Genomic DNA, 15,248 nt, shown 5'->3' with positions numbered 1-15,248 from the left:
TTTTATCTTGGACAAGTCATTTATCTTCTCTGTAGACTTTTTTTTTTTTTTTGGCACACGGGCTTAGCTGCTCCGTGGCATGTGGGATCTTCCTGGAGCAGGGATCGAACCTGTGTCCCCTGCATTGGCAGGCGGATTCTTAACCACTGCGCCACCTAGGAAGCCCATTTATCTTCTCTGGACCTCAGTTTTTCTATATGTAAAACAATGGAGTCAGACTAAATAATTTCTAAAAATCCCCTCCAGATTTAGAATGCCATGCTTTTGGCTTGCTGGTATGGGCAATAGGGAGCCTGTATGTTCTCAAGAAGGCAGATGACAAAGTGAGAGGGAACACAGGTTTGCCGTGGCATGCCTGGTGACTGCAGGAAGGGTGACCAGGAGGAGGTGGGGAGGTTGCAGCACTAGCAGTACCAGGGGTGTGTGATATGAGGCTCTGGTTGGGGGCTTCATCGGGGGTATGGAGAAGAGGGGGATACAGGTAGGCAAAAGCTCAGAGGTCCACAGCAAAAGAAGAATGACTGGGAGAGCCCTATCTGGGCATGTCCGGATAGAACTGAAGTATGAATCATCAAGGCTGAGGGCACTGGGCCTGTTTACCAAGGAGGCACTGGGGTGGAACGAGGTCAGTGTGGGGTTACAGTAATCTACAATCTACAGAGGCAATGGCCTCTGGAACAGAAAGTGAGGGGGAAAAGCCTGGGGAGGGTTTTTTCCAAGAACAGCAGAGCTCAGCACCATCCCACGGAGCTCCTGAACACAGACTGCAGCCACTGACTGCATCAGGTCCCTAATGCTGACCCGGGCCTTTGGGATTCTCAGGCCCATAATAGTGCCTTTAGCCAGCCTCCCATCCTCAGTCACCAGCCACATCACATTCAAGTTCCTTCTGTTGCCATAGCTGCTCTCCCTCTGCTTCCCTCAGCTCCCTGGCCCACTCGTTCTCCCACCAGACCGTATACTGCTTCCCCCACCACTTTAGCCTCCAAACATCCCCTCTTCAGCTCCCACCTTGGGATACTGAGCATTTCTAGAGGAAACCATACCATCAAAGAGGCTCATTATGACCTCAACTTAATGTTTGGCAACTCTGGCTGAGCCCCAGGGCCACTCTGGCAATTAACTTCTGCTTTCCTATGTTCCTGGACACCATACCATTCCCCACAGTGGCTTTTGCAAATTCTCACTACTCTCTTCAAGCATCATATGCTATCCTGCCTCCTGAGAATGTTGTACTTGAACAGAGGGCCATGCCTCACACTTGACTGAGAACCTCCAGGTGACCCTCTCACAACTATAAGCTTTCTTTCACCTCCTTCCTCCAGCTTCTGGCTCCATCACTTACTTCTTCTTATTCCTGTATCTTTGAACTTTTTCTGGCTCCTTTATTGCAGTCTATGTTGCAATCTCTCCTTTCTGTGCAACAAAACACAGCAAACACTTCTTCAGTCTTGTACATCCTCTGGAAATCCCCTTTTCTCTCTTTCTCTTCTCTAGACTAGAAATCTGTATTTTTAATTTGGATTATTTAGCCCATTCATATTTATTGTAATAACAGATATATTTGATTTACTTTCACCATCTTATTTTGTTCTATCTATTTATCCCACCTTAATACTATCCCTTTTTTTCCCTTTTTTGCCTCCTTTTAAATTGCTTATATTTTCTTATTCTATTTTTTTTTCATCTCAACCTGGAAGTTATATAGTCTCTCTTCTATTAGTGAATATGTGACAATTAATAAAGTAGGCATGACTTTGTATATAACTTATACATTTTTAAAATTTAACCCTCATTTTTGAAAGACATTTTCTATGAGTATGTAATTCTAGGTTGGCTGTTATTTTTCTCTCAGCCCTATTTAATTGTTTTTGGATTTTTGACTACATAGATTATATTTCTTGGTATTTTGTCTGTGAGAATTCCTTGTAGCCTGAGTTGAAGGTGGGTTCCTCTAGAGATTATTTGCTCTTCTTTCTTCCAGGTACTACCACGGGGTACTACCAGGGGGTACTACCAGCCCAGGTCCACTTGAATCTAAATAGTGTGTGGTTTTTCAGACCATCCAGATAGGGTTAATTTGGAATGAAATTAAATCATGCAGGCCAACCTGTGGTTTGGAATTCTCAGGGAAGATTTTCCCCCTTTCTCACTCAGAGCCAAGTTTCAAGTCAGACAATTTTCCTGGCAGCCTCCTGGAGGAGTGAATTATTTCCAGTTCATCCTTTGACCAAGTGTCATTATCTCTTGTGGGTCTCAGATTTGAGCAGAGGATGATTTATTAGACTCACCCACCTTGTGCAGGCATGGGCTTTCTCTTTTGTCCCCTGTATCCTACTCACCTTCAGAACACCAAAGTTCAAGTTCACCTGGTATAAAAATGCTCTCAAGGTGAAAACCAGCTTTGGTTCTCTGCTTTCCTCTCTTTGTTCCTTAGTTTCCAACTTGAGTATTCTTCACTTTCCTGCTAGTTTACCGAGCATTTTTGGGTTGTTTCTTTAGCAGAAGGTTTGCTCAGGGAACCTGGTCTATCATTCTGAAGGAGATCCAAATCTCCCCCTCCCATCACAGCCAAGTTCTTTTTTTTTAATTAATTAATTAATTAATTTTATTGACTGTATTGGGTATTTTTTGCTGTGTGTGGGCTTTCTTTAGTTGCAGTGAGTAGGGGCTACTCTTCATTGTGGTGCGTGGGCTCCTCATTGCTGTGGCTTCCCTTGTTGCAGAGCACAGGCTCTAGGCGTGTGGGCTTCAGTAGTTGCAGCACATGGGCTCAATAGTTGTGGCTCATGGGCTCTGAAGCGCCGGCTCAATAGTTGTGACGCATGGGCTTAGTTGCTCCGCGGCATGTGGGATCTTCCTGGAGCAGGGATCGAACCCGTGTCCCGTGCACTGGCAGGTGGATTCTTAACCACTGCACCACCTAGGAAGCCTCCCAAGTTCTTTTAAAGAATAGATGACACTCAGTCTTTCTAAGCTTTCACCTCCTGTTCACTTGTATCCCCCTGAAGTTAGGCCTCTACTCCACCTTCCACTGAACCTGCTCAAGTAAACGTCACTACTGGGTTTCAAGTTATCAAATCATAGACATTCTTAGTTTCCCACCTTACTTAACTCCTTCTCAACATTAAAAACTACTGATCTCTTGAAACCCTCTCCTGCCTTGGTTTCCATGAGCCTGTTTTTTTCCAGGTTATTTTCCTATTTCTTTGACTGCTCATTCTCTGTTTCCTCTTTCCTGTCTGCGTTGCCATACTTCCAGAATCATTGCACACCCCTGAGCAGTTTGAACAACCATGATATGCTGCTGATTTCCAATCCACACCTCATGGCTCCAGGTTCCTACAAGAGGCCTTTCAAACTCAGTATGTCCAAAGAGGAGCTCATTATCTTTCTGCCAAACTTGCTCTTGCTAATCTGCTGAATGAAGGCCATGGAGCAGCCAGTCACCCGCATCAGATTATACTGGAAAGATAATGGGCTTCTCCATTTCCTCCTCACTTCTCACATCCAATCAGTCTTGTAGTTTCTACCTCTTTAAAATCTCTTGAATCTGTTTTTCTTTCCCATCTCCATTGCTACTGCCTAGGATCAGGTCCTCCTCCTATTTTGTCTGAGCTACTGGCATTACCTCCTTTTTGGTTTCCTTACCACCAAACCATCTGTACAAAGTTCAAGTTCATTTTTTTTTTCAAGTTCATTTTTAAAACGCACATATGATCACTTTACCACCCCTGCTTAGAACCCTTCCAGGAGTACTGGAGAAAAGGACACTTCCCAGTGGACTTCCACATTTGTCTGTCTCTCCCACATTACCTTTCAGCTCCACCCCCAGCCCCCTTCACCCTGTACCCTCTGGCTGCGCTGCTATGCCTAAACATCGAGCAATTTCACCTTGCTGTCTTGCTCATACTGCCCCCTCTGCCAGGAATAATCTCCTGCTTCCCATGCCCCACACAAGCCTGTCTATCTAGGGAACACTCTTAGACCTTCCAGGAGCCGACTGGAGCATGGTCTCTTCGTGAAACCTTTCCTACCTCCTTAGCCTTCCAGAGGTGCATCATCCATGCCCTCCTGAGTCCCTCTGCTGATCCTTCACAGGTGTGTGATAGCATATATAATATGTTGTGCCTTTTTTTCATGCTTATTTCTATTAGATTCTAAATTTCATGAGGATAAGGCCCATGACTTATCCATGTTTATAAGTTAGCCTGGTGTACTGCTGGTGGTCAATGCACACTTGCAGAATGGATGAAGATGAGCTATTGCTTTCTTGGAATTCATGACCCAGCAGCTCACCAACGCAGACTGTGCTGAATCCCCTAGGAGGTGGTGTGTCTTGGTATGTTGTGACCAAGATGGCAGCTGTGACACTGGGTGGTCTAGTCAGTGGAGCCTGGGGAGTATGATGTTTTCCTGGAGAAGTAAATCCCGGTAGCTCTGGGGAATCCCATGACAAAAGGACAGAGCAAGGGGGATGAGTGGTTCATAGACTGTGATGTGGGTCCATTCCTAGGATTCAGGAGGCTTACAGAAATGGACACACTGCTGAGGCCTTCAGGGATGGGAGGAGAGCCAGGCTGCGGAAGGGCGCATAGGGAGATTGGGTGGTCTGTCTCCATACAGCTTGGGACCTAAAAGGGAAGGTAGATGCATCATCTGGTAAAGCTCTGGCTTGAGGAGATGCTGCAGTCTCTCAGGGATAGGGTATGAGGAATATAACTCACCCCTCCCCAACCCCATTAAGTCTAATTTCCCACCTTCAGCTGGCTCTTGAAAACCAGTCCCCGGAAAAGCATGAGATGCTGTGATGTTGAAGAAGCACAGGACCAGGAGGCAGTGGCTTCAACACTTAATTAGATGTGAGCTTGGGCAAGTGGCTTACCTTCCCTAGGTCTCAGTTGCCTCCCCTATAAATTGCGCACACCCTGACATGCCTCAGCCACTTCATAGGGTTATAGTAAAGGTTAAATCATCAACATCACAATAGCTTTTCTTTTTATATCACTTCCTATGTGTCAGAGACTGTGCCAGGTACTTTAAAGACAGTATCTTTACCCATCCTCACAATATCTCCATGAGGTAGAACATCAGCTCCATTTTACAGATGAGGGAATTGAGGTTTAGGGAGGTAAAATATCTTGCCCAAAGTCAAATGCTATCAGGTGAGCTGGCATTTGGTCTGTGGACCCAGTGTTCTGATTCCCTGGGCTGTACCCTCAGCTATGTGACTGCCCTTGTTATCTAGGAGTACAGTAACCACAAGCCCCCTCTGCAACTCCTGGTCTTGCAGCCACAGTGGCAGCACTTAGCAAGGTATAGGGAAGGACAGTTCCTCCTGCTTGGCCTCAGCAATGTGCTCCTGAGGGGTCAGCTTTCCCTTCCCAACCGCAGGTGTTGGTAAATGTCCTGTGTCTAATAGTGTGCTCCCAGTATTTAAGTCTACTCAGAACCTGTGAATGTGATCTTATTTGGAAATTGGATCTTCACAGATGCAATCAAGTTAAAATGATTTTAACTCGTACTGGATTAGGGTGGGTCCTAATCCAATGACTGCTGTCTTTATAAGAAGAGAGAAATCTGGACATAGAGATACAGACACAGAGGGAAGACAGCCATGTGAAGATTGAGACAGAGACTGAAGTTATGCTTCCACAAGCCAAGGAACACTCAGAATTCTGGGAACCACCAGAAACTAGAGACAAGAAAGCATTCTTCCCTAGAACCTTCAGAGAGAGCATGGGGCTTCTGACACCTTAGTTTCAGATTTCTAGCCTCCAGGACTGAGAGAATAAATTTCTGTTCTTTTAAGCCACACACTTCGTGGTACTCTATTAAGGCAGCCCTAGGACACTAACACAGTAAACTTATACTATGCCCACCACAGCTGGGAGCCCTTAAGTGTGAGTGGAACAGACTTTGGGAGACCAGTTAGATACAATGGAGAGCGGAATGCCCATTTTGGGGGGATGAGGCAGAGCAGTATAAATATAAGGTGTTTGCTTACCCAGCCACTGACCAATGTGTACATGGTGCCTCTGCAAGACTTTGTACATGTGTGTTTGTGTGTGATTTGTGTCTGGGGAGTGTGTCTATAATCCTTTTTTTTTTTTCTTTATATGAGAAAGAGAGTTCTTCTGGTTGGTGACAACTTCAAAGGTGGGGATTCCATTTGAGAAGCACCACCCACTCCCACCTTTGGTCATCCTCTCCATCCCTAGATTTCAGATGATGAAACTGTGCTTAGAGAGGTTAAAAAGCTTGCCCAAGTTTTCATGCCAGTTGGTAAGAAAAGGAGACTTCAGATCCAGAATTCTGTTCAAAACCCTGTCCTTTTCAGGATCTCAAGCTCTTTTTCCAGCTAATGAAAGTGAACTCTTTTCAAAAAGATACGGGTGATTCAGTTTACCTTTTAATAAGCATTTTTTCCCCTAAATTTGATAGTAACGCTAGCTTATTTGCAAAACATTTAGAAAATACTGAAATGTTTTTTTAAAAGAGTAAAAAATTACTGACAATATTGGCTAAGATATATAGTATCAACAAAATCGGAACAATACTGTAAATAGTTGTGTATTTTGCTTTTTCATTTAACATTATCTCATGAACATTTTTCTCACGTCATTATTTTTACCAACATCATTCTTAATTACTAAATAATGCTCCATCATATGGATGGGCTGTAATTTATTTGCCTCCTATTATTCGGTACTTGTTTCCAGCTTTTTACAATGATAAACATGCAACGGTTAACATTTTTCACAAGTATTTGTCCTCATCTCTGTTATTACTTGAAGACAGCGGATAGAGGTATTAACAGTTTAAGACATTTTATACATAATGTCAAATTGTTTACCGAAAGGAGTCTACCTACCAGCAGACTAGGAGTGCTTCACACAGCACCCTCACCGGGATTGACTACTGTCATTAAAAAGCCCCGGTATGTTTGAAAAGGGGGGCATCCCGTGATTCAATCACACAGGTGGCTGTGCATCCCGCGGATCGCAGGGGGGCCACTTGGGGCTGGGAGACTACTTAGGAGACGGTTGCGAAGATCCCGACGGGACGTGATGGGAGCCTGAGGCTAAGCAGTGAGGATGAAGGGAACGGGAACACACAGGGGACTCGGAGAACATTCGATGCGGGGGATGGGGGCCGGTGCCGATAAGATCACGCAGCGCCGCGGGGCGCACAGGAGAGGGCGGAGGCCGCGCGTCCGGCTCGGCCTCCTCCGCGCGCAGCGCTGCACCCACGGGTGAGGTTGGCCGAGGCGCGAACCCCTCCCACCCCTTTAACAGGGACACTCCCCTTTAAGGCGGGCGCCCGCGCGCACCCGGCCCCGCCCTTCGGGGGCGCGCGCGGCGGCCGCGGCGCCGGCTCCGCCGGGAGCGCACGTGCCGGCGCCGGGCGGAGGAGAGGGAGGCGGGAGCCGGGCCGCGGGAGGAGGGGAGGCGCCGGGGGCGCGCGCGCGCGCGCTGGGCGCTGCTGGGCTGCGGCGGCGGCGGCGGCGGCGGCGGTTACTATGGCGGAGTCGGCCGGAGCCTCCTCCTTCTTCCCCCTTGTTGTGCTCCTGCTTGCCGGCAGCGGCGGGTCCGGGCCCCGGGGGATCCAGGGTGAGTCGCGGGGCGGGGGCGGGGGCCGGGATGGAGAGGGCCGGGCGAGGGCGAGGCCTCGCGCCGCGGCCCCTGGCTACAGCGCGCCCCCTCCCCACGCTCACAATATGGCCGGGCGGGGGGCTCGGGGGAGTCGCGGCGACCCCCGGTCGGCTTCCCCCGACCTCCGAGGGGCGGCCGCCCAGCCAGGACCGAGCTCACGCCTGGCCCCTGGGGACCCGAGCCCGCTTCCAGGCGGAACTGGACTCGGAGAGCTTTCGGGGGTCGCGCTCCTAGCACCCCTGTGTTCCCTAGAGGGGAGTACGGGCTTGCGTCCCGAAGATTTGGAGATCCACGTTTCTGCCCCGCAGCATGTCCGGGGGCCGGGGTCTTCATTGCCTCCCTCCAGATGCTCCTGGGGGGCGCCTTTTCTCCCGCCAAGATTGTGGGGCTCGGGCGATGGGGTCTTTGCCTCTCCAGGGTATCCTGATGTTGAGAGTACTTGCGCACCTCAGATGGAAGGGGAAGGGGTCTGACACCTTTCCTTCAGCTCCTGCACTTGGGGTGCCTTTTCCCCTCCCTTGCCTTCCTCCCTAATGCCTGGGAAAGCGAGTCACATTTCCCCTGCGCGCAGTCCCTTGAGTTCAAGGGGGCCAAACCCCCCACCTCCAATACACATGCCCCGCGGAAGCTCTGTGGAGGAAATGGGACGACCAGGCCCCTAAACCTTTTTGGAGCTTGGCTTTGGAATCCCTCAAACCCTAGGAAACCTAGTTCCAGAACGGTTAATCTGCACCTAGGTGTATTTGCTTTCCACCTCGCCTCTCCCACCCCACCCCAGGGGGCCCATTCTCTTCTTCACTTGTGGATGCCTTTCATGTGACATCCTAGAACCTGCCTCCCACCCGCAAGATCATTTGAAGACCCCACCACTGGACCGGCTCCCGGCCCTTGGTCAGGATTTATTTACCTTCCCGCACAGTCCCTCTTCCCAGCCCTTCCCCCTACGCACGCCCCCATCCTCACACACCCCTTACTTTCCAACCCCCACAGCCTTCTGCTCCCTGGTAGCACCCCCACCCTTTCTGCTACAGAGGTGGTCCCTTTCTGTGGGACACTCAACTGGGTGTCTTGTTTGTGAGGCTTTGGGGGTTTGAGGAGAGCAGATGAAACCCTAAAACATTCAATTTAAGGGAGTCGGCTCGAATGTGTGTTGGCATTGGGGCAGCAGATGAAGGTTATATTTGGCAGTTGTATTGAAGTGATTATTGACCCACAGATGGATCTGGGAGAGCCGATCAGGAGATTGTATTTGCTCCCGATGTACAAAGCCTGCTGCTTTGACTTCTCAGCAGCCCCTAACCTTCCAGCAGTGGGAGAGAAAGTGTGTGTTTTGTGGCTCTCTTCTCTCCATGAAAAATAATGGTTCTCAGGTGGGTTCAGGCTTCTTTCACAAACCAGTCAACAGAAGCCATCATCTCTCTTTGGAATCTCAAAAACAAGTTCATTCCCTCAAGCCTTGATATCTGTTCCCAATGGTGCAGCCTGTGCGATGGGGTCTTTGTTCACTGGCTAATGCTTCTGCTAAGGCACTTCGTGCGTGTTCCTGGGTCTCGCTGCTCTGTGGCATAGGTAATGTACAGTGCGTCTGATAGACGTGGTGAAGGTGTGTGAACACAGCCTGACATTGGTGGTGAGTTAATGGTTTTCATGAATAATGTTTACTGGGCCTTACTATGGGCCATGTTTTTGGAGTGTATAACATGATTTCTCTGGTAGGGTAGTAAATAAGGAGACTCAGCCTTCAGATTTGTCATTTTACATGTAACAAATAAATCTTTAAATTTCTCCCATAGGAATTTTTATCCTGTTCCTAACGTATCCAAGATTTTTAACAGCCATTTCCCTGTTGGTTTAGTGTAGTGTCTGGTGGGGTGTTTCTTGTTGTGAGCCTAGTTAAGAATGTTTAATTGATAATCCAACTGGTCCTGAATGGGGCAGAGTTCATTTTTTTGTAACCGTCCCAAAATGGATGTTGTTGGGGTGAGGATGGGTGGGCATAATAGGAAATTGGTTTCTTTTTTTGGTAAATTGGAAATTAGATTGTGTGTCCAGCAAACACTCTCGAAGGCCTTTAAACTTGGCCAGACACTATAGCTTTTTCCGGGACACATCTAGTTGCCAATAGTGCATGTTGCAGAGACCACTGTTGCAAAAGGCTTAAAGGAAAACATCAGTTCTGGGAAAATAGAGGCTGTAGGATAACAAGAAGTTGATTGCTGTCCTCCCCTGCATTTCCTCTGTTGTGCTCCCCTAGGTGGGCTGGAGGAATAGTAGAACCAGGCAGCCCTGATGCCTAGTACTTGGACAGGACGTGAGGGCACCAGGGGATCGGTGTCTGTGTTAAATAGTGATCTAACGTTGACTCAGTAAAAGGCCAGTGATAAGAAGCCTGAGTTCCAGGTTATAAACAGCATCCGTTTGATAGGTGGGCCAGGTTTTAAGGCCTGCCTTTGGAATTCTCACATTAGTACTTGAAAATGTAAAATTGAATTAGTAGCAGGAGAACATGATATTTATTTCTTAAGACAAAAGCAACAAAGAAGACATTTGTGGTTTTGATAAGAATATTTTTAATTTCTGTGAGTAAACTGACAATTTAATTTCAGGCCAAGTCTTGTAATTTTGTTGAGTGTTCATGAATTTGAACTACAGTGAAAATGAACTCTTATAGAGAAAAAGAGGATCTTGGATTAGTTTTGTTAAGAGCCCCTGGAGCAGATGTGATTAAAACAATAAAGTGGCTACTCTGGTGAAAGGTTAGAGCCAGATGGCGGGCGGAGGCTGGTTTCCAGCCCCAGAACTTTGCTCCCTTGCAGGTTGCCCTTCAGTGAGGCACTCGACCTTTCTGTGACTGCCTCAGTTTTGCCTCTGTAAAGCAAGGAACTTGTCTGTGTAGCTGCTGTTGGGACATTTGTGAGACTGACTTACTGATAGCCAGTTGGCCGGGAGGTATTTTTAGATACAGTTTCTGACTTCAGGGAACAGGCAATGTTGGGTTACTTTTTATCTTATGGGGCAGAATAACTCTCGCGATTGATAGAAGCGCCGCATGTCACAGTGTGGTTAATTTCTTCCACTTTGTGCATTTTTGTGGACCCCTTTCAGATTTCCTCAAGTTAATTTCTGTCTCTTGACAGGCCCTTACATCCTGGACCAGGCAGCATACCTGTGTTAATCAAAGACAGTCTGGCAGGAGTGACCTGCTTTGAGCTTTATTGGTTTGGCAGCGTTTTACTTCTTACGCAACTCTGGGTATGTTTATGGCACTATGTACATGTTACATAAGAACATGGAGGCTGAGAGGTGGCCGGAATGGTGCCTGTGAACATAGGAAGGTTAGACTGAGGACTTCATCCGAAAGGACCTTGGGAATCTGCAGTCAGTACAGGAAGAAGCTGCACTTCATTTTCATCTAGAAAACCTTTTTAGATGATTGTGTCTTTCAGGTGGACTGCTGTGTTATAAATAGGTTTATTCTCCACCGGTGAGCTAATTGTAACCTTGCTACCAAAATATGAATCAGGAGACGATGAGGCGTGCTGCTCCTTCCAGCATGGCCTGTTGAAGCTGCTTGTTGCATTTTGGAACAAGAGTTGAATTGCGTTGGAGCCTGTTCTCATAATAACTCAGCAGTACAGGGTGCTGAGGTGGAATGGAGTTCTCAGTCCATGGTGCTTGAGATCTTTATTTGTGAAGGTTAAGTTAGAATACTGAAGCGGCTCTTTTGTTTTAATTTTGAAATCCTTGTTGTTCACGGTTCGATTTTTTTGCTCAGAGCAGCCGTGGACATTAATTCTGGAATCCCGCCTCTTTGTCTTGAGTTCTTGTGCTGCTTGTCTGTTACAGTAGGAGCTGATGTAAGAGGGTCTTATCTCATTTTCTTCTCTGTGTTCATAAGAAGAAACTCTGGAGCCCTCTTGCTCATTAGTCCCCTCGATGCTGGACGTGCCGCGGGCCCCCAGAGCCCATCCGCTCCGCCTGGACTGGGGGAGTCCAGACCTTTGATGGGATCGGCTCGGGAGCCGGCAGCCCCCAGCAGTCTCGACTGCATTTCTGTCACTCTGTAGGGCGGTCTTGTGGCCAGGTTCGAGTCCCGCTTTTGGGTTTTGCTCTCCTCAGCTCCTCTCTCTCACACGTGGTTCAGCCTGCGGCGGGGCCTAGAGGCGGCATCTCTGCCCTTGCCTGTCCTCTCTGCTCGCTGGCTTTTCCATCGCAGAGTGTAGCTTTCTTCTCCTTCTGTAGAGTGTTGGGAGCTTGGTGCCGCTGTGCAGCTGCCGTCCCCAGCAGCCCTACCTGCTCGCGGGTGTCCAAGACAGCGGCACTTCAGGCAGCTCTGGTGTTCTTTTGGGTTTTCTTCTCTCCTCTTAGTCTGAAGCCTGCATTTATCTTGCTCAAAATTTTGAATGTAACACAACGAAAGGAGCTGCCTTTCCCTTTAACGTATCCGTCACCCTAATATTTACACAGTTACATATACGAGATTTCTTTATTCATTCGATCGGATATGTGCCTGCAGTGGTTCTTGGCATGAGGAGGTAACAGGGAATAAGATGGACAGAGATCCCTAACTCTCATGGAACTTACGATTGCAGTGGCTCAGACTGAAAATAAATGAATAAACACAGTTTTCACTCATGAGTGCTGTGAAGGAAATAAAACAGGATGGTGTGCTGGAGTGTGCTGGGGGCTGCCACTTCACATCCCTGTCCACTTCACTGTCACATCTGTGAAATGGGGCTGATACAGCCAGGTCGCGTTATTTATGATAACTGTGTTTTGTGAGGTACACGTAAGCTCTGGATTAGCAAATACTGGACCACTGCTCCCCGGGGGAGACACAGGGTTAGGTCCCTGCAGCTGCTGGTCATACGTTATCATCAGCTGATCAGTACATACCCTTGTGTTGTTTGTGTTTCTGTTTAAATACACCATATTTAATATATATTGTTGATTCAGTAACATTGAACTCAGAGCCAACAGCACTATGATGCGTGCCTGAATGAAGCTTATCCAGTATATGTATTTTCTCTGTAAGGCACATCACTGTCTTCTCGAGCTTAGGAACACTAGACCGCGTTTTAGTACTACTCTTGGGGGCCATTTTTAAACAGTGAAGTCACCAAGAAAAACCACAAAAGGACAAAAAGCCTGGCACTGAACATACCATGAGAAGGACGTATATTAACAGTATGAGCCAAAACAAGAAGCCAGAGCGTTGCCTTGTTCAACCTCAGTGGGAACGTGTGCATCGGGTGACTTAGTTTTTCACCACTCTGCACACGTCTGCAAGTGACCAGGAAAGCACTGAGAGTATTGATTTTGGGGTTACAAATAAATTTTAGCAAGTGGGCAGATTCACAAATACGAATCCATGAATAATGAGAATCAACTGTATTTCGTTAAAGCTGTGCAGTAATTGTGGCAGAGAGAAAATTATATCATGTGGAATTCCCAGGACTCCTGAATGGTTTCACTGAACCAGAAGTTTAATGTATACAGTAAGAAGTCCCATTTCCAGCCTCTGAATAAACTAAACAGGTGTGTGTGTATATATATATATATATATATATATATATATATATATATATATATGTATGTATGTATATCGAGTACTGCTATGATAATCTAAAGGTTCCTTTAACACATGTTTATTGAGCACCTACCATCTACCAGACATTGTTGTAGGTGCGGGGATACAACAGTAAAGAAAAGGAGACAAATGCTTTCCTTAGTGAAGCTTACCTCTGGCAGGTGAACTGGAGAATAAAGAAATAAAATACAAAGTGATTCTGTCTACCACAGTCCCGCCTCTGTGCTCCTGTCCCCAAGATTCCTAGCCTTAGGTGTCACACACCTTTTCCCAGTTACGCAGTCAGACATGAATGCAGGTAGTACAGTTGACCCTTGAGCAACCTGAGTTTGAACTGTGCGATCCACTCGTACTTGGATTTTTTTCAGTAAATACAGACTAGAGTACTAAACGATCCAAGGTTGGTTGAATCCATAGATCCAGAGGGATGATTGTTAAGTTATCCATGGGTCTTTGACTGCATGGCGGTCAGTGCCCCTAACTCCTGAGTTGTTCAAGGGTCAGCTGTATTGTGAAGGGATTAAATCAGTTGACCTCCAGATAGGTAGGCTGTCGTGGTGGGCCTGACCTAATCAGGCTAGCCCTTTGAAAGCAGAGCATTTTCTCAGCTGATTGCAGACGAAGAGGGCAGAGATGCTCCAGCTGGCTTGGAAGAAAGTAAACATCCATGTGTGAGCTGCCCATGGGAGCCATGTGGCCAGGAACTGCAGGCTGACTGTAGGAGCTGAGTGGTCCCTTGCTGTCAGTGAGGAGGGAAGTGGGGGGCCTTAGTCCTCCATTCACAAAGCTTTGGAGTTTGCCAGCAACGAGTGAATTTGAGAGAGGTCCCAGCCCTAGATGAGAAAGCAGCCCCAGCTGACATCGGTCATGCTGTGCCTGGACTTCTGACCTGTAGAAACTGTGAAATAGTACATAGGTGTTGTTTTTAAAAATGTGTGTGTGGTGAGTCAGATGGTGATGTGAGGAGAAGGAAAACAGGAGAGGGAAGTAAGAGAACTCTCCCAAGATAGGCTTGAGGCTCCTTGAGACCTGGTACCCTGCCATCCCATGGATAGACCTTGCACGTGGAACGCAGTCCTTTGACCACATGTGGCTTTCACCTACTGCCTCTTACCTTTTCCTAGCTATTTATGAGTGTTTGGAGGAGAGAGGAGATTGTGGGTGCTTTAGAGACAAGTTTTTTAGATGGTTTTGATGTTTTGAGTTGAGGAATCTGTGAATTGAAGGATATTTTTTAAAATAAGTATTTGTGTTGAACCTGCCCTGCCTCAGATCTTGGTGTGTTGCCTGGGTGTATGTCTGTATACATTACAGTCTACACTTGGAGTAGATAAGCCTGAATCAAATCCAATCAGCGTTTATTCCTAATATCTAGGACCAAGCTCGATGTTGAGAGGGATACTGAGGAAAGAATCTGTCCTTGCCATTGAGACATTTACCCACAAATTGACTTCTGCTTATTAGAACGACCATGAAACCTCAGCGAGCTCAGCCCTTTCTCATTCACTAGGATGACAGTAGTAATAAAAGCATCTGACTTGTTGAATGTATACTATCTACTCAAGTGTTACACTGAGCATTTGTGCTACATCGCTCACTCTGTACAACTGTTCTCTGAGCAACTCTCATCCCCATTTTACAGATGAGAAAACTGGGGCATAGAGAAGTTAAGCAGTAGACCTAAAGTCTGTCTGACTCCAAAGCATGTGCTCTAAATCCTGTACTCTACGATGTACTGTGATGACTATTAAAGTAACTTTTTATCGGGTCCCTGCCTCCTGTGTCTCCCTTGTCCTTCGTCCTACCAGTGGATTTAACTTTGGAAAGCGCACCTTCTGTGTCACTTTTCTGTGGCCTCCAGGATCAGCTCCAGACCCCTTAGCCAGGCATCACAGTCCATGCAGTCTGGCCTAGTCTCCCTTACTGCCCTTGTCTCTGGCTGGAACCATGGCATTGTCGCATCTGTCCATTTACTGTGGACCTAAGATGCCTTGTGCTTTTCT

At 47.2% G+C, this 15,248-nt stretch overlaps 1 protein-coding gene across 4 annotated transcripts in view; it reads left to right on the top strand.

The window, feature by feature from the left end:
• The first annotated feature begins 7,407 nt into the window (after window positions 1-7,407).
• Window positions 7,408-15,248, top strand: part of ACVR1B (activin A receptor type 1B) — a 30,480-nt gene continuing 22,639 nt past the window's right edge. For 2 of the 4 annotated variants that reach the window (XM_057701712.1, XM_057701714.1), the window contains exon 1: window positions 7,415-7,613. In XM_057701712.1, the coding sequence (XP_057557695.1) occupies window positions 7,523-7,613 (91 nt within the window). In that variant the 5' untranslated portion in view covers window positions 7,415-7,522. Of the gene's footprint in view, window positions 7,614-13,079; window positions 13,194-15,248 lie in introns of those variants that run through there. The other 2 variants (XM_057701718.1, XM_057701715.1) reach the window with 2 other exon arrangements.

This window comes from Hippopotamus amphibius, chromosome 12 (genome assembly GCF_030028045.1).
Source record: "Hippopotamus amphibius kiboko isolate mHipAmp2 chromosome 12, mHipAmp2.hap2, whole genome shotgun sequence".
NCBI classification, from domain to species: domain Eukaryota; kingdom Metazoa; phylum Chordata; class Mammalia; order Artiodactyla; family Hippopotamidae; genus Hippopotamus; species Hippopotamus amphibius.
Note: the sequence above shows the minus strand (reverse complement) of the source record. Positions and strands in the feature narration are given on the sequence as shown.